We start from the raw sequence: 27,254 nt of genomic DNA on the forward strand, positions 1-27,254 counted from the left end.
AGCAGATCTACAAGCTCACAACGCCTCGCAGCGTGAGGCGTTGTGAGCTTGTAGATCTGCTATTTTTGTCTAAAGTTCTCTGAATATGGGTACTAGGGTTCAAGTGGTTAATATAAAAAGGAAAAGATTTGGAGGACCCCCTGATGAAGACCCCTGCAATAAATTGAAATGCACTTGTAGCTCAATGCCAACATGTGGAAGCCCATAATCATATCACAAGGACTGTCTAACATTAACAATTCTTCATGATTCTGCCCAGGAAGCCCATAAGGGGCCGTGTCCACAGAGAGCGCTCGCAACCAGCGTTGGAATCCATCGACCATTGCTGTGCTCAAATGTCCAGTCATCTGCATAATTAACACAAAAAGCTTAGCTGAAACAATGGTAAACATGGACTATTCATGGTTGTGGTAACGATTGGACATCAGGTCATTAACGACGTGTTGTCAGACACAATGAAGAAGGATCAAATGACCGGCATTCCTCTCCAAAAGTGAAACTATTTTCGCCTAGGGCGCTCCGGCAAGAAATGCTGGATGCCGAGAGTGTGGGAAGCACGATCGGGGCACTAGGTAGGTAGGGGAGCGCTTCAGCTCGTCTTTACTATAGAAACGCATGTCAGAAAGATGCCGTCAGCTAAAAAGAAAAAAGCCTTGGACATGGACTGAGGATTCTTATGACTCTGCTCAGGCACACTGGTGACAGCAAGGTGGAAGACATGTGAACTTGAAGACTCAAAACGGAATCTTTCCCAGAAATGTAAAAATGTAGTCCTAAAAATACTTTGTGTCTCTGCATGTCAGCTACTATTTCATCTGTCTCGTTAAATATCAGATAAATACAAATTGAGTTCCATCTTTAGACCTCTCATTTCAAACCACTTCAAGGTAAACCCTTTCTGCTTAGTTGACTGGGGTCCCCCTGGGCTCTATACAATATCTCTAATATTTCCCTCTACACCAAACTCATCGCCGAAAACAGCTTGCAGCTTGTAGATCAGCTATTTTTGGCAACACTCCAACGCACTGTACAAATTAAAAAATATATATCTCAAACTCATCTTCACACCTGTAAAACTGTGATAAAGAGGATTCTGATTCTAGTATGACAAATGAAAGCAGCCTATGGAACATACAATAAATTGCATAATGTGCTTGAGGTTGGTGTGAAAGCGTCACCAGTACAAATACAGTATTTTGCTTCTAAAAATGTGTCCTGCATGATCAAACGGGCGAGGAGGTTGGTGCCTCCCTCCTGGACTCTCAGAGGAACACGGCCTGTTCTTGTCCAGTTAGCAGGCGATACGTCGAGGCTGGCATGGTCTTCAAGTGAATCTGTCCAAAGAGAGTACCTGAATCAATATCAATACTAGTGGTGCCACAGTTAACCGAATTAACCAATTTGATATCAATCAATAAATCAATAAATGATAAAGAAATAATCAAAAAGTAATTGGAATACAAAAAATATTGAATTGGAACAAATAATTTTGTTTTTGTATTTGACATAAAACAAACAAAATAACAGATCTACAAGCTCCCAAAGCATCGCGAACAATCCGTTTTGGAAAAAAATATATACAATTATTTAGCAAAAGTTGCCTATCTATGCGTGCTGCAAAGTGAGCTTGTACAACTGATTCATTGATATATTTAAAAAACAAATCCAAAAACAAGCTTCTTGATTATTAATTTAATAAAAAAATAAAAAAAGATAACTGAATTTCAAAGAAAACAATCGATAGAACCAGTTTAGACTAGGGCTGAAACTATAGCTAGAATCCCATCTCACCTCCCCGATGGCATTGGTCAGAATGTGAATGATCTTCTCGTGGGGCGTGGCTACGACACTCTGCCCGTTGATTTCGATGATGCGGTGTCCAACGCGGATGCCCCCTCTCTCCGCTATCCCTCCCCGCATCAGGCTACAGATCTGATTGGTAGGAAAGGACATGATTGGTAAAGTCAGACATGATTGGTAAAGTCAGACATGCATAACATCCATTTTAGCAGTCTTGTTGATGACACCTGTACCACAGAAGTAGCACTCCTGAACAAATTCTGCAGGGCTCTCAAAGCTTGTAGATCTGTTATTTTTGCCCCAGAATATTAGTCATTAATTTGTGTGGTTGCAATCAGACTATAGTAATTGTCCGACTTTATTTCTTTCTTTCCGGTGAACTTTATTTTGCAGCGCTATTCCTCCCACAGTTCTGATGGCTCGCACTTGGGACATTGTGTCAAATCGAATGGCTTCATCGGGACTCGTCTGCTTGTATTTTGCTAAGAGATGCGTTATATAGTTTAAATTATATTCATTTATTCATGAATAATTTTTTTCCGTTTACTTGAATGGGAAAATGCTAAAATTAAACTTTTCCCAAATATGGACATGACTGACATCATAGATGTCTAACACATAGACCACATGAGACTGACACAATATGGGCATTCCAAGATATGGGCTTAATATTGATGACATCAGGGATCTCCATATATGGGCATAAAGGGACAAACAAGGACTGACACACAGATCTCCATATATGGACATTAATTTGTTAGTGAATACATTTCCCCCATTGACTTGAATGGGAAACATGTAAATGGCAAGACGGAATTCATTTGCAGTGTGCCTCACATCGCGGCAACCAATTGCATCTTTCCAGTTAGTAACTTTCTACGTTTTATGTAGATTAAAATCTCTCAGATTATTAAAGGAGTAGTTCACCCCCAAAATGACTTTTTTTCTATTGATTACTCATGCCATGGAGACTTCAATAATACATATATTCTTTTGTCGCATTCCTAAGACAATAATTAAATCAATAAGAAGCACCCTGACAGTTTCCCCATCCACTGCCATTCATTTTGGTCCCCATCCAGGGCCATGCATTTGGGTCCCCTTCCGGAATCAATGGGGGTACATTTACTATGAATCTCATTTTTGTCTTAGACAAATACAAAAAAATATTATTGAACTCAAGTCTCCATGGCATGAGTAATCAATAGTAAAAATAAAAGTCATTTTGGGGGTGAACTACTCCTTTAACATTTACAAATGATAAAATATGAAACATTTAAATAATGTTGACAACAACATGAAGAGTGACGTACAATGCCGTCTTCCACACAGAAACCCAGCTGGTATTTGGGGTCTGGTCTCTTGATAATCGCCATGGTAACAGGAGGACAGTGGACAATGCTGATCTTCACAATGGTTTCACCTTTCAATTCCTGTTATGGAAACAAAACAAAATAATTGGAACTCTTAGTTTAGATCATAACTGTGACAATTCAGGAAGATAAATGATATACTGTCACGAGGCACTACTTCACAGTACTTGTAAATCACTATTATTTTGGTTCCATTTGTACACTCTCAGAAATATTGGGGTCCTTCAAATTAAAAGGTTTAAAGAACCACTGCTCTATTGCAGTGGTTCCCAAACCTTTTAGCTTGAGACCCAAAAGGGAAATGAGTTTGCCCAGGACCCAAACTAGAGAAAATAGCAGATCTACAAGCTCACAACGCGCTATGCTCTATGGCAGTGGTTCTCAACCTTTTCAGGCCGCGACCCCCAAGAGAATCATATTTCAACTGGGTACCGCTCACCCTGCACAAGCACTTGGAATTGTAGGAGTTGGCCCATTTACGTTCGACTTGATCTGTTCCATTGTGAATCAGATCTACCTGCTCACAACGCCTCGCTATTTTCACAATTTCTGCCTCTAATATTTGACAATTTCACCAATGTTTGACCAGAGGTACTACAAAGGTCTTTAATTAAAGTACAGATACCCTGTATACACTTATACTGTATGTTGGTCTGTTTACTGTTGAGTGAGGAAACGACATTAACATTGAGCTAAACATCTGGGTTGAGAACCACTGCTCTATGGCACCTGCCTCACCCTGATGATGCTGTGGCAGGTGGTGATGGGCAGGCCCACCAGACTGGTGCCGTTGACAGACATGATGCGGTCTCCGATGCTGAGGTCTCCACAGCGCTCGGCGGGGCCTCCGTGGAGCATGTTGGCCACCACCACCGTGGGGAGGATGGACCCCCACCCTGACTCCACCACCGCCACACCCAGGATCTCCCCCGCTGCCTTGGTGATGATCACCTACACACACACACATGGACAAAGTACTCAACCCCAGTACTTGAGTCAAAGTATAGATACTCTTGGTCAAATAAAGAATTACTCCACTACAAGTGAAAGTTGCTCTGTCGAATTTGGCAAGTTAAAGGGATATTCCACTTTAAAAGGCTTTTTTTGAAAACCCTGGACAGTTTTTAATTTGCTTGATTCAATAGATATTTGATATTAATTTTATCAGACACTCCCCATGCAGGGCCCATTCCTATACAAACCCATTGTAACTTCAAACTCCATTTTAACCATGATAAATTCATCAAAAACACCAGTCTTCTTTTCTGGTGGTGACTCATACTACCCTCCTAATATGTGAGCAGTTTTTTCATTTATTTTTTAATAATTGTTGGGGAAAATGGAAAACATGTACCGGTAATACGGTAAAAGAATATTACAAATAAATGAAAAAGTTTATCGAAAATGTTAAACATTTGTGCAGACATTTTTTTAATCAGCCTCAGGTCTTAATGGCTGTGTGTCTAAAGCTTACATCTCTGATGTTCTGCGAGTCAGAGAAGTGGGCCAGGTCTCCGTTGTAGAGCTCCTGGCTTCCCAGGAAGTCACTGTACTCTCCAGGCCTCAGCTGACTGGGCTTGATGCCATTGGTCTGGAGGAACTGCTGGTAGGCCACACCAAATGCCTGGCCTATAGCCTGGGCTATGACCTGGGCCTGAGGAGGGGAGGAGAGGAGAGGGTTGGTTGGTTGGTTAACCCATTTAGGCCTAGAATTATTGAATGCTTTAACCAGTGAAAAATAGCAGATATAAAAGCTCACAGCGCGGCACCGAGTGCCGCGCTGCGAGCTTGTAGATCTGCTATTTTTGAAAAAGTCGTGAAAATGTGTGCAAATCTTTGAATATATGTATTTTCAAAGTGAACGTTTGTAACTCAAATTTTGCTTCTGGGGGGGTCCCTGGAACTAAATATTTTTGAGATGGGGGTCCGTGGCCAAATAAATATCATTTTGGGGGTCCTTCACATGAAAAGGTTTGAGAACCACTGACATAGTAGTCTCTCAAGAACAGACTAACTGAGCTCCATTTAAGTGAAAAGGACCTTTTCTTTGACGATACCCATAACTTGCATACTATATTGGTCGATACTGAGAACTGATCTGATGCCATACCATTGTGTACTTAAATATATATATAATCTAGGGCAGTGGTTCTCAAAGTGAGGTCCAGGGATCCTCTGGGTTCCTTGACAGGGTTCCTAATGCACCCTAACAGCGGTAAGTCAGGACGGTCTCATTGAAATACAAATATTTTAATGAGATTTCATGCTTGTGTGGCTGGCAGTGCGGATGAGCTGTTACACTATAGTTCAGTAACTCTCAGAGTAATGGGGATTCTTGAAAGTATTGAAAAAAAAAAAAGGTTTGAGAACCACTGATCTATGAATAAATAACATTTTGATAAATAATTGTTAAAGTGCAGCTACAAGTTAGTAAAATAATAATGTAAATAGTACAGTAAGAGTATAAAAGAGTAATGCAACATAAACTGAAGAATTCAAAAGACAAAATTATTGATAACTGTAAATTACATATCATGTGATAAATTATGCGGAATGGCATACTCACCGACACAGATACCAGTTTTTAGGCAGTATCGGCAGCTTTTCCGATACTGGTTTCAGTATCGGAACAACTCTGGCCCTGATGCCTGACAAGCTCAGATTTGCAATGTTAATTTTCTCGACTCAAACTATGACGAAAAATGTTAGTCGACTGCCTTTATTTTCACTGACAAAAAAAACTATTGACAATTTCGTCAACAAATAAAAGCTAACTAAAATGTTAGGGAGGGTTAGTGGAGAAGAGATTCAGTAGAACTGAAAGACAAGTCATTTTATGTTTGGTTGCGCTCGGTGTGGAGCTGGCATCTGGATCTGGAGGGATAGAAGTAAACTGTGAGGCCTTCTCTGTCCACTCACATCAAGGGCCCAAACTATTGATTAATTTCTCCTGATTTCTCACATGCCTCTCTTCTTGCGCCACCATGAGGTTGCTTTTTGCAGACAACATACATGCGACCTGACAGTCGCTTATCTCCCGATTAGGGAGACTTACTGGTTTATCAACAAATCAAAATCAAATAGATTACACACCCCATGAAGAAGTCTCGAGTCTCCTACTGATGGCCGGTCATTGAATTATTGGCTCAGGAATGTGACAAACCCCCCCCCCCCCCCAAATCACCATGAATTCAAGGCTTCATGGGGTGTGTAATTGATAATTTAAGCCCTGCTTCACACTTTGCCGTACAATGGCGTCCTGCGGAAATAGCCATGGTCACAAGTTAAAACCAATAAGTTGGAATAAACTGTTGCAACCCTACTCACATCCTCCGAGGAGAAGACGTGGCAGATCATGCAGTATTTCTTCTGCGGTGCAGAGGAGGACGAAGAGGAGTTGGAAGCCGGCTCAGCGTCTTGTCCCTTGCGGCCAGGCTGTTTCCTGCGCGCCATCAGCACCACGATGCTGCCAATGTCAGCGATGTAGGAGATCATCTGGAGAGAATGGTCCATCATCGCCTCCTGGAGGGAGACCAGTCACACAAGGAGCTCATGACAGCACAACAGTAAGCAACAGCTCTAGGATTGGGAACTTTCTACATCGGTTGGTACAGTACTTCCTTACCTCTCAGGCAGCACTTACTCTCAGGCTGTGTACCTGTGTAAGTTTACATTCAACACATGCACACTGCATTGGACAGATGCCTTTCATTTAAGTAACAGTGATAGTGATTTATGGATTAATTTAAAGTTAATTTGAATCCATTGAGTTAAATATTTTGGATAATGTTAACTTTACCAACTGTAATCTTGATTCTTTAGTTTGTTCCCTTCTGCATCCTGTCATTATTTGAACCAAACACGAGTACCAGAGCAAAATAAAAGGCTGCCTCCCTGGCAGAGGTCTGAAGCCTACTGAGCATTAATGTTCTATGCATCCTCATTGAATCTTTGATAAAGAGGGATGTTTAAACCACTTGGTAAAAATATATACGCATCATAATAGGAGAACATTTCTTTAAAAATAGCTCATCTATGACAAACTGGAGATGTCAGCAAATGAAGCACAGCTAAGAGATTGAAAAAAAAAAAAAAAAAAAAAAAAAAAAGTCACAGAGAAACATAGGACAACATACACCATCTACAAACACTCAATAAAGCAATTTGTATTTAGGGGGGGGGGGGGGGGGGGGGGGGGGGGGGTGTGGGGAGTGGGGGGGGGGGGGGGGGGAAGACCATGGATCGCATTTCCAGTAATATCTTTTTTTTATTAAAGTTTCGGTTAAAGTTCCTGATGTTCCCGGGGCGTTCCAGTGAACACAACTGGCTGTGTTGACGGGATGGAAGCTGGTCGGGGATCGTGATTTGCTGCTTTAACAACTGCTACAGGTTGCTCCTCACCATCACCATTGAGCAGGGAAGGTATGCTCAAAGACCTGCAGACTAAACTGGCTGACTCTGAAGACCAAGTGAGGGTGTTGAAGGAACAGGTGATGGTTCTTGAAGCCTGGCTGCAGAAGCAGACTTAGTCTAGCCCTTCAGAGAGTCAGGAGAGCACTGAGGAGGTGACACAGAGGAAAACACCCTAGCGCCCCAGAGGTCCTTGTGTCCCAGGGAAATTTAAATGCGGGATGCCCACAATCCTTAACCAAAAAGTTCAACATGGAAAGACATGCTATGAACAATAACATACATAAAACATCCTCCTAGGCCTGACCTAGGTTTTCTGTAAAACAATATTATTCAAAAATTAGCCTACAAAAAAAATATGTTGCTACATACTGTACATGTACTGTAATACACTAAATAGTTTTCCCAGCTTGATGGGTTAACAAACTAACTGGTAGGTGTCAGCATCAACAAGGGACTACAGTACAAGGTGGATTGGGAATTAAATAGAAGTGAAACGAAAGTTCAATCAATCAGCTGGGCTGTTGGTCCTTCTTCGCTGTGTTCTCAGGTAGGGTGTAGACTGTGATATTGACATCGGTGTGTTCGAAAACATCTTTTAATATCTCACACACTCTATCCCATTTCAGGCGATCCAGGCCGCAACCAATCCTGTCAGATCAGAGAGAGAGAGAGAGAGAGAGAGAGAGAGAGAGAGAGAGAGAGAGAGAGAGAGAAAAACATATTAATGCTAATGCCTGGAAGTAAAATCTCTGCTGTATATTTGAAGGTCTATAATCTGCTGTCATACATTGTACAAACCTTGGCATTGATATTTTGGTCACGCCGTTCTTTATACAGTGAGACTTCATGCTCTCCAGGCTCTGTCTGAGACTGTCATATGTGGGTTTGTGGCAGTACTTTTTCTTTGTGATCTGCAAAACAATAATGGAATACAATAATATTAATGCAATGCATACAACAGTATGTGCATTCATACTGTACAAAAGAAAGTTATTGCTGTGGATACCCATGTCAAAAGATCTGATGCCAGGGACCCTCACTCACACTCTAAGAAAGAATTCTGTGACCGAGTAAATAGCACTATTAAAAAAAGTTATATTTACTCAATAAAATCACTGAATATCATGTATGTGATTGTTTGAGTAGGTCACACCAAACAAAATGAGTAAAAATTCAACTGTTCTTTTTGAGTTAGATGTACATATATTATTTGAGTTAATTTCATGAGAATAAATTAGTATTTGACCAACTGATTTTATTCATGAATTATACTCAATTTGTTTTGGTAATTTTCCTTCATAATATTTGAGTATGGAGTACTTATATGGATCAATTTAAAAAGACCCTTAATTATTATTCATCCCAACTTAATAATCTTTCATCTCTCACAACAACTTAAACAATTGAGTAGATATGACTAAGATTCAAAATTGTACACAAGGGTTCATGGGAAAGTTCTACTGGAACATTCTGTCAACAAACAGCAGCAGCACACATCTTCTTCAACAAGAAACCTGGAGAGTGTTTGCAAATATTGGTAAGTAGATTTACTGTATCTTTGTGCATATAGGCTACACAAATGTATTGGGTATAACTTATGTTCTTTACAAAGGTTTGCAGCTAGTTAAGGTTACAGTGAGAGGAATGTGCAAGCCCTCTAGTCATTGTGACTTTTTGCATTTATTACAAGCTATGCACAGCTGCATACAATGGTGTGTACAATGAAGATAAAATGCACAGGTAGGCCTACATTATTATCTACATGTCTTCTTTTTTACTCTCTTCCCCTCATCTCTGTCTTCCAGGTTAGTGCAAAGTTCAGGATGATCACCACACTGAATCTTGAGCCAAAATGTATGGCAATGTTGGACTTCTATACCCCCAAACTACTGTCCATGTTCCAGTCCAAGAAGGGCAGTTTGGGCACAAATGAGTATTGTACTTCAGGTATGAAACTTTCATTTACTCTAACTGCTTTAATTATATTTCACCTGGCTAATGACAATAATTACTATATTAATTTATGCTAAACTCATCTTTATCCCCTGCAACTCTCTCTCTCCTGATTATTCATTTCTAAATGTATGTCTTAATAGCTACTAAGGACAGTCTCCCAGCTTCCGTTGCTAAAACTGGGTTGTGGAAACAATTGTATTGCCAAAGTTTATGTTAGTTATGAAAGTGCAGTCAAACTTTTTCTTTATTGTTCAAATAATTATTTTTCTATTCTGCAGAGAGGAATCCCCAATCAACGAACACGAGAGGTCATCATCCGATGTCTCATCGACCATCTGGAAGAAGATAGTGTCAAGATCAAGGACTTTCAAGTTAGTAAAATAAATGTTTTGACGTTTTAATGTAATCGTGGATGAGACCATCACATGCAAAGGAACAGCATAGTGATGTCCAGAGAATGAGGTTGTGACATTGGCTGAATGGCTGTTGCATCCGTTGCATGTCTGGTCCAACTGATTCAAGATTATGCCCAGGGCTGCATGTGTGGAGACAGCTAGGATTGCTCAATGTGTGTCTGTGTGTCTTGTAACATTTAGCCTGAAAGTGAGCTCTAAACAATTATCTTCACAATGTGTGCAGGAAGGAAGCTGCTGGTGCACCTGTCAGAGTAGAAGAGAAGTTGACAGAGGAGGTGATGATGAAGATGAAGATCTACCTGCTGCAGAACCAAGAGGACTCAATGAATGAACCTACTGATGTAGGTACACTGCCCTCAACAATCTTGGGGGTCTGCTGCTATCTGTTGGGACTGTTCTATGCCTTTAATCTGAGATACCCCAAGAACCTCAGATATGGTCTTGAGATGTTCCAAAAAGTACTAGTTGAGTTGGATCCTGGACACCTTTCAGCCAAAGTTCAGAGACTGAAAAAATGTCTGCTTGCCGACTACTGTTCAGCAAGATGCTCTCAGAAAGTGGGTATAACCTACTGAAAGTGGATTTATTGTCAAAACAGCATTTTTGCAATGGTATTTGTTGCTGATAGTAATTAGTTAATGTAAAGTGTTTGTTTCTGGTGCATTCGAGTCATAATGCAAACAGGTCAGTTTAGCATATAGACATTACACGTGTGCATAGTCAATATGTTTAAATGTTGAGCTACTGTAAATGCTTATTTATTATTTCATATTCCAAGTTGTGATTTTCTTTCATGCCAAATGGCCTCTGACTGTCTTTAATGTATTTTGTGGTTATGACTTACTGTTCATTTGATGGGCTCATTGTTCTTATGGTGCATAATGTTTGACAGACTGCTTACTTACAGTATGCACAGTTCAATTAGAGGTACTTATATACAGTATTGTGAACACACACTGCTCTTTAGTAAACAGAATTTTAAAAGTGTCAGGGATACCCCTTTCCTGATCATTATCTTTAAACATATTGTTTTTGCAGGCATTGTTGCATGTCATTTACATACTAAAGTATGTTGAATGTTCATACTTGATGTGGTGTTACACTGGTCAAAATTAGTTGATTAAAAACATAATTATCTGCATAATTATTTCATGTGTATTCATTTGACATCATGTACTCCTGGAGTAAAAGGTAAAGTAAATGAAAGGGGTAAATGGTACTATATGAATTAAATCAATAAAAGTAAATGAATAAAGTAAATGTGACATATTTGTTTTGTTAAATCATACTCTAATATTCAATTAGATCTACTTAATATTTCAATGTATTTACTTGTAGTCTTTTGTGGCATTGACTGAATAATTTAATTATATCTACTCAATTTCTTTAGGTCATTGTACTCAATTTTAGTTGTTAATAAGTACGTAAAAGTTTTGGTTACTTTTACTCAAATTAATTGAGTATCATCTACCTGATTTCATAACAGTAATATTTACTCAATATTTTTGAGTGTAAAAATGTTTCACCAATAAAATTGAGTAGAGCCTAGTTTTTGTTTTTAGAGTGCATTCTGTGCCAATGACTGCTTATGACGGTTTTTTTCCAATAGCCCTGTGTGCCAATGACGGCTTATGACGGTTTTTGTGTTTTTTACATAGGAAAAAAAAAAAAAAAAAAAACATTTTTTTTTTCTAAAGATGTCAAAATGACCTGAGATCAGAGAGATGCTTTTCTCTGTTTGTGTGTTCGCTCCCTCGTTTAGCTGATTGAGAAAATGTGTGTTCATGTGTGTCCATTCTAGTGGATGGACACTTTTTTTCATTCAAACAGCTCTATCTCTGGAACCATTTGTCCGATTGCCAAAATTCTTTTTGCCACTGAATCACAACAACTGTGTCTGTTTCTGTGGGGAAAAAAATTATAAAAAAAAAAATCTTTTTTTTTCATTGCATAGTAAAGAAAAACATACAAAATCTCGGCACAGCTACCTTGGAGCCATTTTGGCATCTGGCACAGAATGAGTTAAGAGAAGTTAAATACAGAATTCTACAACTGTCTATACCAGATAGGGAAAGAGAAACCTATAATCTGAACAGTCAGTCTTATACAGTATGTTCTCTATTTGAACTAGCTTCAAGCTGGTGGACTAAGTGAAATTAAAAACTTTCATTCTGGCATGATCCTCAGTTTATACATGTCATGCAAAGTATTTCCAAACTAGCATTGCAATTTCACGTGCTATGAGAATCTATATCGGTACTTTTGCTATTTTTGAAATAGGGTTTAAGTGGATAAACTGTTCCTCACTTTGCTGGGCACCTCCTGTAAACCCCCCTCCCCACTCCTCCTGGGGATCCCCAAAGCCCACTTTGAGAACCGCTGTAATAACACCATTTGAAAGTTCAATCTTTACCAGATAGTAGACAAAACGCTCTTCTCTTCTCAGTACAGCACATTGTCCTGGCACCTTTTCTGTGTGGGTGAAAAGACAACACGTTAACACAAAGAATGTTATCAGGGTTCTCAAAACATTTATTCAAAAACAAGAGTAAAGCTGGTTGCACACTGCTGCGTTTTTTTGTTGCGAAATGCGTTTTTCAGGGCAAGGAGAGAGAGATAGAGAGCAAGGGACAAAGTGGTTCGAAAATAAATACGAAACGGGCTGCAGTGTGCAAACGTGACCGACATAACGTGAGGTTGATTTCTTTATCTACGTGCTCCGAAATTCGCTCCTATATTCGGCCGAAAAAACGCAGCAGTGCAACGACCTTAATTGTCTAACAGCTGTTCTACCACCTTCTTTGCCAAAGGGTGACACAAGATTAACCTGTCTGTCCTTCCTTTATTGCAGGGGTCTTCAACAGGGGGTCCTCAGAGTTACTACAAGGGGTCCTCCAAATCTTTGTGATAGAAACGTTGTCCTTTTTTTATATTAACCACTTGAATCCTAGCGTCCATATTCTGAGAACTTTAGCCAAAAATATCCGATTTACAAGCTCACAGTGCGAGGCGTTGTGAGCTTGTAGATCGGCTATTTTCGGCAAAGAGCTTTGGTGTAGAGGGTGAAAAGAACAGACTAAGTACAGTGTGAAAGGTCAAGTATATCAAGTAATGATGGTTCAAGTGGTTAAACATTTGAAAACACAAATTGACATGAATCCAAAATACACTGATGATTGTGCTGTCAAACGATGAAACTATATGGAATCTGTGAAAAGGTTGTGGGGGTCCCCACTTCATCTCTCTCTCAACTAAGGGGTCCTTGGCCTGAAAACGTTGAAGACCCCTGCTTTATTCCTTCTACGTGAATGTTTATCAAGGAGTGACTCACTCTGTTCCTTCAGCTCGTCCACTCCACCAAACTTCTTCTTGAACAGCACTGCGATGCCTTTTCCCATGTGGCAGTCCTCACTGATGCAGTGGGCTAAAGACTCATCCTCTGCGGTAGAGAACAGATCACCACTCACGTGGTTGACCCTCCAGCTGCTGTCTTCTGAACACTAGGATTCACAAGAAAGACAGTCAGGGACTCAGGGCTGAGGTCACGGAGGTGTTGCATCATTGTTCCTAGTGCAGTGGTTCTCAAAGTGGGGTCCACCATCCAAGGGACCCACAGGGTTCCTTGAGGGGGTTCTAAATGGACCCATACCTTAAAATGGGGAGTTTGAAGTTGAATAGGCTTGAATTGGGTTTGGAGGGCACTTTATCAAATGAATTGCATATTGAACAAATTAAAAATCTGTCTGACGTGCACACAAAAGCCTGTGTACTTGTAGATGTGAAAATAACCCCAGATTGTGTTTTAAAGTCAAATTCCGTAGTCCTTCAATGTAGCACCGAAGACTGTCATTACACAGCTGCTAAGCTGATGTTCCCATGACATCGCTGTTGGGTGGTGCCACAAACATTTTTTATTTTATTTATTATTTTAGAGGGTGATGCTATTGCTATGCTGCCCTCCCTCCTGTATGTTGGTGTTTAGTTTGTTTAGATCAGTGGTTCTAAAGATGTTCATGTCAAGGATTTGTATTTGGCCACAGACCCCTATCTGAAAATAAAGTTGTGCCAGATACCACCATAAGAGAAATTGTGTTGAATTTAAAAACATGTATTATTTCTATATATATTTTTTTGTTTTCTTTGTATATCTGAAAGTTCACAACACATCGTGTTATGTTAACTTCGAATATCCTGAGTATTAAATAGGGTTACTGCAGTTAACCTAATTTTAATGCTAAATGAACTAATTTGGCTTGGGACCTTGGAACGCTTAGTAGTCGTCAGACCCTACTTTGAGAACCACAGGTTTAGGTAAACAACATTTCTCCATATGAGACAGAGACAGAAAAGATCTTCTAGGTTCAGGCAATGCATTTGTTGCTCGTCTCCAGGTTCAGGCAATGCATTTGTTGCTCGTCTCCAGCAAACATGTATTGTTAAACTAAAAACAGGTGCAATCATTTTACAGCTGCAAAATCATCTTCCACTACAATGTTAGCTAGCTCTATGCGAAGATATAACAATTAAACGTACATTAGCATCGCTAACAACGAGTCATAACATTCTTCACATGGGCCATGTGTATTCATACTTACAGCCATATCTCCTAAAGTATTGCTCTGTCGAACCTAACTTACTTTATTACACATCGTGAGCTCAAAGGCTGCGCCTGCTAATGTACACACTGACAGCTACAGCAACCTCAAAGGGTCAAACTGCCCAATAGGTTATACACACAACCACCACTAGGTGGAGACATTGCATTCACAAGACCGAACTAGTCACACTATCTGAGATTGCAAAAATGGGCTCTAGTTTTGAGAAAATGGCTCTAGTTATGACTGAATAGAACTTAATTCATGGATTTCATTTGTTTCATGTCATCACCATGCCAGCTTGTGATGGACATTTACAATCATATATTTTGAGCCAGGGACCCCCTTGCAGGATTTGTGTTGTTGAAATGTTTCAAAACAAGTCCTGATTTTTGAAAATGTCCCAATATGTTTTGAAAATATGTCTTGTACATTGGCCATTATCAAATAGCCGATGTGGTGAAACCTATTTTGATGTTGTATTAACTCATTTAGTTGGGGACCCCCTGGAACCCCTTGTGTCCCACTTTGACAACCACTGCACTAGTGGACGCCTAATGTGCCATAGTGTATGTCATCATAATTCTTTTAATTGTTGATGTAAATTCTTCAGTTCGGCAATAGTTAAATCTGTGTACCTATTCTGAAGAAAACATGGAGATTGGCTAGTCAGCAATAACTACTGGACACATTATTGACCCCTGTATCAGTACCTTTCATTAGGAGTTTATACGTTACCTGGGAAAGCGCCATGGGAGTCGACTGAGGCTGCATGTCCATTCTTGAAACGGTCAGAACTCGGAATTCTGCAGTTTTTTTGTTAGAATACTTCTCAGAAATGACCCAAGCGTATGAGTGTCCTTGTGTGGGATGGGGGGATTGCGGTCACACCTGGCCTGAGTCAAACTAATTGGACACAGAACTAGGTGTGACTGCACAAGAGAAATCAGTCATGCCACGCCACAGACATGCAGCGAGAGACAGAGCCAAGTTCAGGGCTTATAGCTGGACGATGTATCCATGGTTCAAATAACGACAGCAGGAGAATACAGAAGAACATATTTAACTTTTGTTAAGAAGATGGTGTTATGAAACATTGTCAACAATTTAAAAACTATAAAGTATAATTCACACATGACAAGATTCTTTGAAGCACAATAACAAGTGCAGTAACTACACCCTACATCTACTGTAGAACTAGAATTTCACAAAAAGGCAATTTATACTGAATATATTTTTAATTTGAAACATGTCCTATAAAACATTTCCGTTGTCATCCTGTCTACATAAAAAACATTCAACCTCGGTCAGCAAGGTTTCCTCAATCCATGAGTGTGCCAAGAGTAGAGAACAATACTTCCACAGTGCTATAAATAAACACACTTCAACTCTTGCTTTTTGAGTGAAGGAAGCAGAAAATCTTGTGGTGCTGTGAGCAAATGAGTTGTGTGGCACGTGGGGCTTTAAGACAGTTTTAATAACTCCGGCAGTCATTCATGGCGATTGAATTCAAAACCGTTGAGAAAAATAACTTTAACACTATTTTAGAAGAGAGTAAACAGAGAATTAAGTGTGGGAAGTATTGTATCATGTCTGCTCTATGTAAAACACATACTGTAGGACAGGTGGTAGGGCATTGGAAGTGAAGAGCAGGGTGTATAAATTACACAGAAACCGTGGTGTAAACAAAGAGGTTACGTCATCCTGGGAAACAGCAGATGAGCCCTCCAACCCTACAGGTCATAAACCACGGATTGTTGCAAAACATTATACAATGTACAAGAAAGTAACTTGAACCCAAAGTGGGGTTAAGGAAGGCACGGACACCCTATGTTTAGGCCTGTCACAATTATGTCATAATTGTCTGATCGCAATTATCTGAGATACCTACTATTATAGCCTCTACTATTGTGGCCAATACCTGAGAGCAGAATGACAGAATGTGGTTGTTGTGTATGTCAGATAAAATTACAGGGTGAGTTCAGATTGACTCACTCACGCTCTCCCTCTCTCTCTCTCACACACTCACACTCACAAACACACTACTGTCTCTCCGTGACACGTTGTGTGTGAGCTTGTAGGTCAGCTGTTTTCTGTACAATGAAGTATGTATCAGGCTTGATGGTTCCTACCTGTGAGTCAGCGGTGAGGACTTTGATACGCTGTGTGGAAATGAACAAATCCACCTCTGTCTCTGGCTGAGTCTCACCCTCTGGAGCCTGCACACAAGACAAAGAGCTTTACAATACATTACATGATTACATAAATTATACATGAATTATTCCACTTGCCCTCTCTCTCATTTCTACATTTATCTCACTCTCCTTCCATCCATCCCTCTATCTCAGGGGTGGGCAACTTTGATGATGGAGAGGGCCACTGTATTTCCACACTCACTCCACAGGGCCACATTGCATATTGCTATGTCGTACTTTGTCATTCTACTATATTTCATACAAAAGAAACAAAAATAGCAGATCTACAAGCTCAAAACGCGTCGCGACACATTTTGAGCTTGTAGATCGGCTATTTTTGCTTCTTTTGAATTGGAATCCTGAATTATTTTTTGTTATTTTTTAATTGGAATCCTGAAATGTAACATTTTGATTTAATGTCCAAAGCATTTAGTTATACTCATGTTAACTTTATGAACTTAAATATAAAGTTGGACATAAAAAAATACATTTTAATACTACTATACCAGACTACTAATATGGACTGAAGTAATTAAAGCGGGTCATGCTTGCACGTTTGGAATTGTAACAGCTGAAAGCAATAATATATCAGTATTCTGATATTAACCTGAGGGCCGCATGGGGGCCGCATGTGGCCCCCAGTTGCCCATGTATGCTCTATCTCTACATATTAACCCATTCAGGCCGGGAACACATTTTAGTGTATGGGAGGGGCTTACCGTACATGTACAGTATGTAGCAACATATTTGTTTTTGTAGGCTAATTTCTGATAGGAAAAAATGGAAATGTCAACGTGCTACAACAGGAACAAAGACAATCAAAAGGTGTGTTAAGCTCAGCAGGGAAAACAACTACTGCATAAACAAACTAAGAGCATCATAGTTGCACAGCATCAGGTTTATGTTTATGTTTATTAAAGGATCCCCATTAGAGACTCATGAATGAGCCTCTAGTCTTGCTGGGGTCCTGAATGAAGCAAATACGATACAAATATACAATTAAAAATACAAATTAAAGTAAAAAATAAAATAAAACATATATAAATGAAGGCCTCACCTTAATCCTGTCCACGGCCTCCTGAGCCTGGGCCATACGTGCGTTGGTGGACGGGTTCTTCTCCGACTTCAGCTGAGTGGAACCCAGGTACTTGGCACCAAATACGACGCCATCTAGCAGGTCGTCTGGGTCACATGGACCAGGCACTGGGAGTGAGACAATGTCAACAAACACACGTATGCAAAATGTCCAATTAACCACAGCATTAGGGCTGTCACAATTATTACATAATCGTCTAATCGCAATTATTTGACATACAGGTAATCGCAAATATTTTGACATAATCGTCATAATCGTGAATGTTGAAAAATGTTCATCCATTTACAAACATTTTCAGAAATAGTGGAAATAGCAGATCTACAAGCTTACAACGCGTCGCATCGCGCCACGTTGTGAGCTTGTAGATCGGCTATTTCCACTATCAATGTTCTTTTTAAGTATAAAGTTGTCAAATATGTCAGTAATTTCTTTGTATATTTAGGTTATGTGTCATATCTGCCATGTGCAACTTCAAAGCCTAAAAGCCAAACAGAAATGTAATTGTCAACAACAAAAACACAATTAAATCGTTAATCGCAATTATTTGAGTGACAATGAATCGTCATGTAAAATGTCATAATCGTGACAGCCCTAGAGTGAGACAATGTCAACAAACACACATATGCAAAATGTCCAATTAACCACAGCATACAGTACATTATGACAGTGACAGCCAATATGAAATGTGCACTGAAGTGACTCTTACCATCTTTATAGGCTGGGTGGTCGTCAGCACTCTGTAATGAAATCTAAATTAGTAATGTTATGTGGTTCATAATGTATCAAAAAGTGGCAAGTGACTATAAACACCAAAAGGAAGATATATAAATAACCCATAATCTACCATTAGAAATGTAATTCCGCTTCCAAAATGAGTAAGTCTACTTAAATGCAGATGTAACTTTAATGTTCACTGTTGCACAACAGTGTTGCAAGACGAGGATAGCAGACCTACAAGCTCACAGCGTGCTAATTCGCGATACGTTGTGAGTGTGTAAATCTGCCATTCTAGGCACGTGACACCATCACATGACAGAGCATAAATTAGGCGTTAACATTACACATACAGTACAGTACTTCTGCATGTTAAGTGACTTCACATGCCTTTCCTTATTTATCACAATAGAAGAACAAGGATGACTAACTAACGATTATTTTTCATATATAACTTTGTATACAATTGTTTAATCTGTTTATTTATTTCATTATTAATTCATTTCATTATTAATTCATCTATGCCATTATTTTAGACCATGCTCACAAAATTGCTTCAAATCAAGTAGTGAAGAACTACTTTCAAATTCATATACAACAGCGACAAGCATTAACATTTTGGTGATATTGTTATTGTGATTCCAAAAATTAAAATGATAAATATTCTGTTGATCGATTAAATTCATTGATTCACGTTTACTGCACATCATACTGTAGATTACTCGGCGATCTAACCAACCTGATCGCCCTCTTGAGCAGCTTCCTCATCCTCTCGCGGAGGCTCCTCACCCCTCTTCATCCATACAGGTTCGGGGTACTCATCTTCCTCAGTCAGAGAACCCAACGAGTCATCCCGGGACCGCAGAGGCTCCTTCTGCTGGCCATTACCAGTATGACAACCCCAGAACCTCTGGGCATCCTGCTGGTTGTAGGACACAGACACCACCGCATCCACATCTCCTGTGGGTCGGGATGCTTATCATTAGGATTTAATTGATTCCAATTCTGTTTATCGATTCCCCGTTTTGGTTACATAATTGTAAAAACAAACAAAAAAAAAGAGGTCAAATGTTTACATAAGAAAAATATCTTATTAGAAGCACTAACAGAAGTACAGTAAATACTAGTTACTATAATTACTACCAAAGATAGACAATGCTGAAACGTTTTCTCCTGAAAATAACGTGTTTTTGGATTTTATCGATTCCGATTCCTTAATTTGTATGGGTACCCGGCAATTTGGAATTCAGTTCCTCCTAACATAACTTCCTGGAAACCAGACGAATCTGCCACAGCTAAAAAAAATTGCCCTGGGCACTCCTCTGCTTGAATTACATTTCGCTCACTCCAGAGTTGTGGGTGACCAATCATAGCACACTACTCAAAGTGGGATTTTCTTGCTGTGACATTAGAACCTGTTTGTAAACGCCCCTTGGAAATGAATCTTCCACAAAAATTCCAGACTAATATAAACAGTGATATTAGTCTGGCCATGCCAGGCTAACTCAATCCTACCTGTAGGGACGCGCTGGTACGAGCCCTGTGGCTCGGATCGATGCCGCGGAGGAGGTCCGATCTCCGTGCACTCCAACAGTCCTAGGAGGAGAGGTGCACTTAATCAAACAAAAAAATAATCTATTATCTAAATCAATTTGAATCAAAATAATCAATTTTCGATATATTCTTCTACAAAACAATTAAATGGTAAAACGCTCACAACCCGTCCCACGTTGCGAGCTTGCAGATCGGCTATTTTTGTGTGATACTGTTGCACGATAAAGTATTACATAGCGTAAGTGGTTAATCAGACTTTAGTCGATTTAGTCAATTATGAAAAGCCAATAGATTTGTTGTGATCTTTCTTTTCTTTCAATAGTCAAATTATTTGATTAACTGAAATAGTAATGGATTGAATATTCGCTAAGAAGATAATGAATGGCACAGCCCTACCTAGGAGGTCTCTCTGGTGGCTCTCTGAGAAGAGAAGGCCTGTGGTTTCGGTAGGTGGTTCTTCATGCAAGGCACTGCTGTCTGCTGTGCGGTCCAGCTCCGTAGGGCTGTGGTGGTGGGGAAAGGGTTTCAGGGTTTCAGGGTAAGGGTCCTCTTCTTCTCCCATCAGCTGGAGGCGGTTCAGGAGGGCATGAATGCGGGTGTGGTCTTCATCGCCCGGCCTCTCGTTCATGACCTCGACCACCTCCTCCTCCTCCTCGACAGTTTGCCTCTCGACCCAGACAACCGAACCCTCTTCGTCTTCAATTTAGAATTGAGGCATTAAGCAGACGTTCATATCCAGAGCGAATTACAAGCACAAGATCAGAATAAACAGAGTAGGCATGAACTCTAGTAAATAAACAAGATAAATAAACACAAAAATATGTGCAGAGAAAACAGTGTAGTACCACTACTAGGATACCAGGTATACAATGAACCTAGATAGCATCTATGGAAACAACATGCTATGTAAATAACATTCTGTACAAATGAAGAGTGGTTCTCTCACATGATTTTGCAGGACCCCACATGATTTTAGGGGAGTCCCCAGATGACAGTGAAGTGATAATTTAAGGACTTTTATGATTTTTTTTAATCAACAAACTACTATACACAATCAACCAGCTCGCTTTGCCAGTTGTTGTGAGCTTGTAAATCTGCTATTTTCACAATATTTATCTGTGGGAACTGAGTCAAACTATATGTAATGCCTCAAATATGATTCTTTTTGGGGGTTGCGGCCTGAAAAGGTTGAGAACCACTGGTATACCAGATAATCAATGAACCTAGCATCTCTCTGAACAACAAACTATCTAAATCACATTCTGTAAACTACAGGATACCAAGTAATCAATGAACCTAGCATCTGTCTAAATAACATGCTGTACATTGTGATCGAGAAAAAACATCCATCAGCCCCCCTCACCCTTCTCAACAAGCTCCACTGCCTTCTCATCTTCAACTCCCAGGTCCTTTTCCTCCAGCTGGACTAGCGGCATCTTCTCTTTGCCCGCCAGCTCCGGGTGCCCGTCTACGGGCGAAGCAGCAGCAGCAGCAACAGCAGCAGGGTCGCTCACATCTTGAGTGGACGCCATCTTACCCAGCGCTGCAGTCTCGTCTTCCTGCAGGTAAGGTTGTCACCATCATGACATTGTTGTGAGTGACAATCATGAAAATATGACGATTAAATGTCACACAACTTATTACAATTTTTATTATTATTTTTTTTTTAAAGATTTGTTTTTGGGCTTTTTTATGCCTTTATTTGATAGGGTAGTAGACTGACAGGAAATGGGGAGAGAGAGATGGGGAATGACATGTGGCAAAGGTCGTGCGGATCGGGAATCGAACAGGCGACGCCAGCAGGCATCATAGCCTAGTATGTGGTATGCGCCTTGACCACTAGGCCAGCAGGCGCCCCTTATTACAATGTTTTTGCCGTTGAATAAACATTATATTTCTGTTTGACTTTTAGGTTTTGTAAATACAAATTGCACAGGGCAAATATGACAAATAAGTTTGTAATAACTTCAATATACAAATAAATTACTGACGATGATGGTACCAATAAGCCAAATAAATGTAATTTATATGGCCAAAATATGCCATGTCAATCATTTTATACTTTCAGAAATGTATAACAATTGATGAAAATAGCCAATCTATAAGCTCACAGCGCACTGCGGCGCAAGCTTGTAGATCCGCTATTTCACAGATTTTGAAAATGTATCAACGGCAGGGTACGTGATATTTTTTGTTTAAATTGTTAAAGTAAAGCACTATATTGTGATGATAATTGCTATAGGGTGTTTGTTCAGTAACAAGAGTCTCCACTTCTCTCCTGCTCTTTATTAACACAAAACACATTTTCAGGTGGGTTGCCAGTTTCAGCCAAACAGCTTCAATTTGACTGCGTTCCAGTTCAAATTATTTCTGTTAATGTATTTTTGTCATCACTTCCAAATTCCAATTGTACTTGTTTGATCTGTATTCTGTGTGAGTTCGCTCCTGTCGGGATAAAATTGGTATCCCGACCTGAAAATGCAATTTCTGTTTACCAATGAGCTGGACAGACAGGGAGACCTAGTACTGAACAAACACTCTAGTCTAATACACTCTATATAGAAATATCAGAATATAGAGCAATTTTACACTTATTTTAACAAAAAAAAAGAGAAGAAAAAATTGCCCTAACAACGAGGAATTTATACAGATGAATATAAAAAATTCTGACAATTATGCTAAATATTATCTCAAATAATTGCAATCAAGTCTATGTCGGGTGGAAACCTCATAACCAAAATTTGATTCAAATTTAAAAATAGCTAACGTAGCAGATCTCTCTACAAGCTCGAAACACATCGCATCGCACTGCGTTTCGAGATCTGCTACTTTGATTATTTTGTGTGACGCTGTAGTATAAGAGTTAAGATCTGTTTATTTGACAGGGACCTTGCTCATTAATGGACATGTCAGTTTTCACTTCAATGTAAATGAGCCAGATTTAGCCCGCTGTGGGCTAATTTCCATCTGCAGTCCCTGGACCCCCATTGGTGGTGATCAACCCCCCCAATCCAACCCTTGATGCTGAGTGCCAAGCAGGGAGGCATTGGGTCCCATTTTTATAGTCTTTGGTATGACCCGGCCGGGGAATTGAACCCCCGACCTCCCAGTCTCAGGGCGGACACTCTAACCACAAGGCCACTGAGCTGGTCAGTCAGACAGACAGACAGACAGACAGACAGACAGACAGACAGACAGACAGACAGACAGACAGACAGACAGACAGACAGGATCCCCATTGGTGGTGGTGATCAACCCCCCCAATCCAACCCTTGATGCTGAGTGCCAAGCAGGGAGGCATTGGGTCCCATTTTTATAGTCTTTGGTATGACCCGGCCGGGGAATTGAACCCCCGACCTCCCAGTCTCAGGGCGGACACTCTAACCACAAGGCCACTGAGCTGGTCGCTGGCCACTGAGTATGATCATTGATCAAGCAGGCCATTATTAATTTACATAAAAACAAAGTTAAAATATAGCGGTTTCTGCCCGACACAGCAATGGTGTGATAATTGCGACAGGCCTACCGTGTTCTCCTCGCCCGCCAGCTCAGGCTGCCCGTCTACAGGCGAAGCGGCAGGGTCACTCACATCTGGAGTACTAGGGGCCATGATGTCACCCATCCCCACCGCCTCCTCCACAGGGGGAGGGGGGCTGGGGTCATCGCTGGCCCCCAGGGAAGCCGCTTCGCTCGACGTATCTGACTTCCAGTCCAACGGAGGAGGTTCGATCAGATTGAAGGAGTCCAGGTCCTCCGCTTCGGAGCCGGGCAGAGGCTCAGTGTTTTGTGGGCTGCCCCCGCCAGTTGGGTTTGGTTCATCAGAGGAGCACAATTCTGATTCCATTTTGTGCGATGGTCAGAGGCAGCGAGGCATTGCTCAGTGTTTTAAAATCCAGTCCCTTTTTGCTGCAGTGGGTTCTGAACTGTAAAAGGTCACTGTAAGAACACATACAACAAAAATGTCTTGCTTGCATTCCAACATTCTATAACAGTGCTTCTCTAATATTGTCATGATGTGACTGGCCCCCAACATTCATTTGTATTTGGCCATGGACGCCCATCTGAAAATATTTTGTGCCAGGGGACCCCTGGGCCCTGGATCCCTGTCAAGGAACCCAAGGGGGTTCCCGGACCCCACTTTGAGAACCACTGTTATATAACAATACAGAGTTTTCCCTATTCCTCTATGCCAGGGTTCCCCAATTAGTGTTCTCCAAGGGCCGAATTATGTCTAGGGTACCAAGCCGAGGGCCACAACATTGCAGGGGGCGACAGTGGCGTTCCCGCTACTCCAGCGACAGTTCAGATATCGTCGTTGTCGGGTGAAAATCTTGTATGTCCAAAACCGTTCGTTTTGTATGTGTCATTTTAAAAATGATTTAAACTAGTGAAAACAGCCGATCTACAAGCACACACCGCCTCGTGGTGCGAGGCGTTGTGTGCTTGTAGATCGGCTGTTTTCACTACTTTTGTGCGATGGCCTTGTATGATTTGCAAAAGAACGTACAAATTTGGATACGAGCTTTCCACCCGACAAAGACGATATACTAGTGTTGTTGCTGCTCTTATACCACCATTATTACTGGGGTTGGTGTGGGCCAGACAGTAGCCCCCTGCGGGCCGCAAATGGCCCGCGGGCCGCCTATTGGGGAACCCTGCTCTATGCTGTGAACGTTCAGGTTCCTCAAGGAGCGATAAAGTCTGCTCAAACACCCATCAGTACAGGGACAGCATCATGGGCTTCTAGTTAGAATGCCATAGCATTATGTGACGTCACAGCAGGTTCAACCTCCACAAAACTAATGTATTTTGCAGTTTAAATATGATTATTTGGGGGACAACCATTGCTGAGAACCACTGCTCTAAAAGTTAGCCTGGTAGAAAATGACTAGTCTTGCATAGCCAGACAATCAGATCTAATGCCTAATGATACTTCTGGTGACATCTTAATTTTCATCTTTCTGAGATGCTGGAACCACCCCTAACAATCATCATACCACGTTCAAAGTCACAACCTGCTCATTCTGATGTTGGTGGAACTGTTAACTGAAGCTCTTGGCCCTTTCTGCATGCAAAACATTATAGCAGTGGTTCTAAACCTTTTCAGGCCAAGAACTGCCCAAAATAAACATATTTGAAGTTGGACTGGCAAATCCAGTTCAAGTCCTGGCAAGCACTTGGAATGTAGGAGTTGAGGCATTCAATTTAGTTTGACTCGGTTCCACAGATAAATAGTGAAAATAACTTGTAGGCTATTTTCTAAACTTTTCTTATATTTTTTGAAAATTTGGCCAATGCTTGACCAGTTTTTATAGAATAGTTTGATGATCACTTCACTGTCATCTGGGGACCCCCTCAACCCACAGGTTGATTACCGCTGAAGGCTTGTACTGTATCGTATGTTGCAGCCACATCACTCTCTGTTTAGAATAGGCTGTTTGCATCAATGAAGCTAGTTAAGTGGCCACTGAGTGTACACATAGATGTCATACGTGTCGTTTCCCCACAGATAGGGGACATGTAATGACATCCATAATACACCCTCATTGCCCTATGACCAGCAAGATAGGCAGACAGTTCTTCAGTCTAAAGATCAAAGTACATATGTGTACATCATCATGTATTAAACGAACGTGTAAATCAAAAACCCTCTGGACAGCAGTTCTCAATGTGGGAGTCAAGGGACCCCTAGAGGTCCTTGAGAGGGTTCCAGAGGTCCCCAGCAAAATGATTAGAGCAATTATTTCCTTAATATGCCCAAGTAAATACAACTACAGTATTTTCAAGGATGGCTACTTTGGTCAGAGTTTCACAGTATCTCCATACCATACTATTATAAGTACATAAACATTAAAGGAATTCTGAAACATGCACATCTTTGGGGTCACAGAGATAAAAAAAAAAATCAAATAACAGCTATGTTGCTGCTGTCAGTGTGGCCTAATTCATATAAAAATTGGGGCACCTTGAAATGATCTGCGCTTCAAATACAGCCACACAGAGATAGAATCCAGCTACAGTATCATTCTGTAAACTGTTGGATTGTGTCTCCCCATGAGAAAACAAGGAAAGCTAAATGGCCCATGGCTTAAGTTGGTGTGTGCAGAATACATAATGAATCACCACAGAGACAGAAAGACACTCATTCAAGACTGTAACATGTATTAACCAGGGGTTAGAGCAGAGCTAATGCATCTGCAGTAAACAAAGGTGAAAGTGTCTACATCATGTGTTGCTTCACTTGCTTGCGAATCTTAATGTCCAGAAACAAATTAAGGACAAACCTGGGATCAATAGCTCTCACCTGGTATCTTGGATCTTAGGTCGCTGGTTTTCTTTCTTTGTGGCTCGAGGAATCTGAATCTGTCTGAGACATCTGCTGCTGCACTATAATAAACTTATCCAAGTGCCACGACAGCGCAGTTGGCGGATTTTAGACGAGTGTTTCGGCTAACATTTAAACACACGGTACTAACAACACATGACAGCCGTTCCGTGACAACATAGTGTCAATTAAATGGTTACATTGTATCATCATGTTTGGATTCGACCGGATTTGCTTCGGACTGTGGTTAGAACGCTAATGATGGGCGCATGCGCCAGGCTGCACAAGTAAAATAATAAATTAAAATCCTTTGGTAGGAGAAAGTCACGCTCAATCGAATGTCGAGGAGGAATACTGTTGCCACGTCCGCTTATTATAAGCGACATTGCGGTTTGTTTTTCTGTTTGATTGATCGAATACTTTATTAGAAGTTTCAAGTTTGCATAGGAAAATGTACAGGAGTAGCTAGCTCTGGTCTATAACTATGGACCAGAGCTAAGGAGTAGCTCACTGATACAAGGTCAACTAAAAGTAAAACCTATAAAGACCACGACAAGAAAGCTGTTAGGCTTGTTTGCATTGGGGTCCCTTTGTACCAAAGTGCATGCTTATTTGGCCTTGTTTCCTAGTGTTATTATTTCATGTCATGTCAGAACCCCCTAAATTAATATAGGCTATATGAAATTGTCTCTGGACTGGACCCCTATCTGAAAACATGTTGTGCCAGGGACTATGTATGGACCCCTGTACCAGATTTGTGTTGTCAAAAATGTCTAAAGCTTTCCACCTTTTTCCTCAAGAGTCAAGACTGTTTCGA

The 27,254-nt window shown here is 40.6% G+C and overlaps 2 protein-coding genes across 3 annotated transcripts; both read right to left on the minus strand.

Annotated features, from left to right (window-relative positions):
- Positions 1-83: 83 nt before the first annotated feature.
- On the minus strand, positions 84-26,679 carry LOC308285601 (amyloid-beta A4 precursor protein-binding family A member 3). Of its 2 annotated transcripts, none has more exons than XM_080726396.1 (15): positions 26,417-26,679; positions 23,639-24,035; positions 21,476-21,671; positions 20,509-20,808; positions 20,074-20,154; positions 19,298-19,518; positions 18,551-18,581; positions 17,806-17,951; positions 16,686-16,772; positions 6,501-6,695; positions 4,648-4,827; positions 3,912-4,124; positions 3,114-3,233; positions 1,792-1,932; positions 84-1,334 (listed from the first exon to the last, which is right to left on the minus strand). In XM_080726396.1, exons 2-15 carry the CDS (start codon positions 23,954-23,956, stop codon positions 1,263-1,265), a joined length of 2,301 nt encoding a protein of 766 aa, XP_080582522.1. In that variant the 5' UTR covers positions 23,957-24,035; positions 26,417-26,679; the 3' UTR covers positions 84-1,262. The 2 variants fall into 2 exon arrangements, with proteins under 2 accessions (XP_080582522.1, XP_080582521.1); XM_080726395.1 differs by having other exon boundaries at positions 23,639-24,048.
- On the minus strand, positions 7,462-14,620 carry oard1 (O-acyl-ADP-ribose deacylase 1). The gene is made up of 5 exons (XM_080722163.1): positions 14,554-14,620; positions 13,290-13,458; positions 12,372-12,430; positions 8,385-8,497; positions 7,462-8,234 (listed from the first exon to the last, which is right to left on the minus strand). The coding sequence occupies exons 1-5, from the start codon at positions 14,557-14,559 to the stop codon at positions 8,096-8,098; spliced, it is 486 nt and encodes a 161-aa protein (XP_080578289.1). The 5' UTR covers positions 14,560-14,620; the 3' UTR covers positions 7,462-8,095.
- Positions 26,680-27,254: the final 575 nt, after the last annotated feature.

This window comes from Nannobrachium achirus (genome assembly GCF_963921795.1).
Source record: "Nannobrachium achirus genome assembly, chromosome: 1".
In the NCBI taxonomy this organism is placed as follows: domain Eukaryota; kingdom Metazoa; phylum Chordata; class Actinopteri; order Myctophiformes; family Myctophidae; genus Nannobrachium; species Nannobrachium achirus.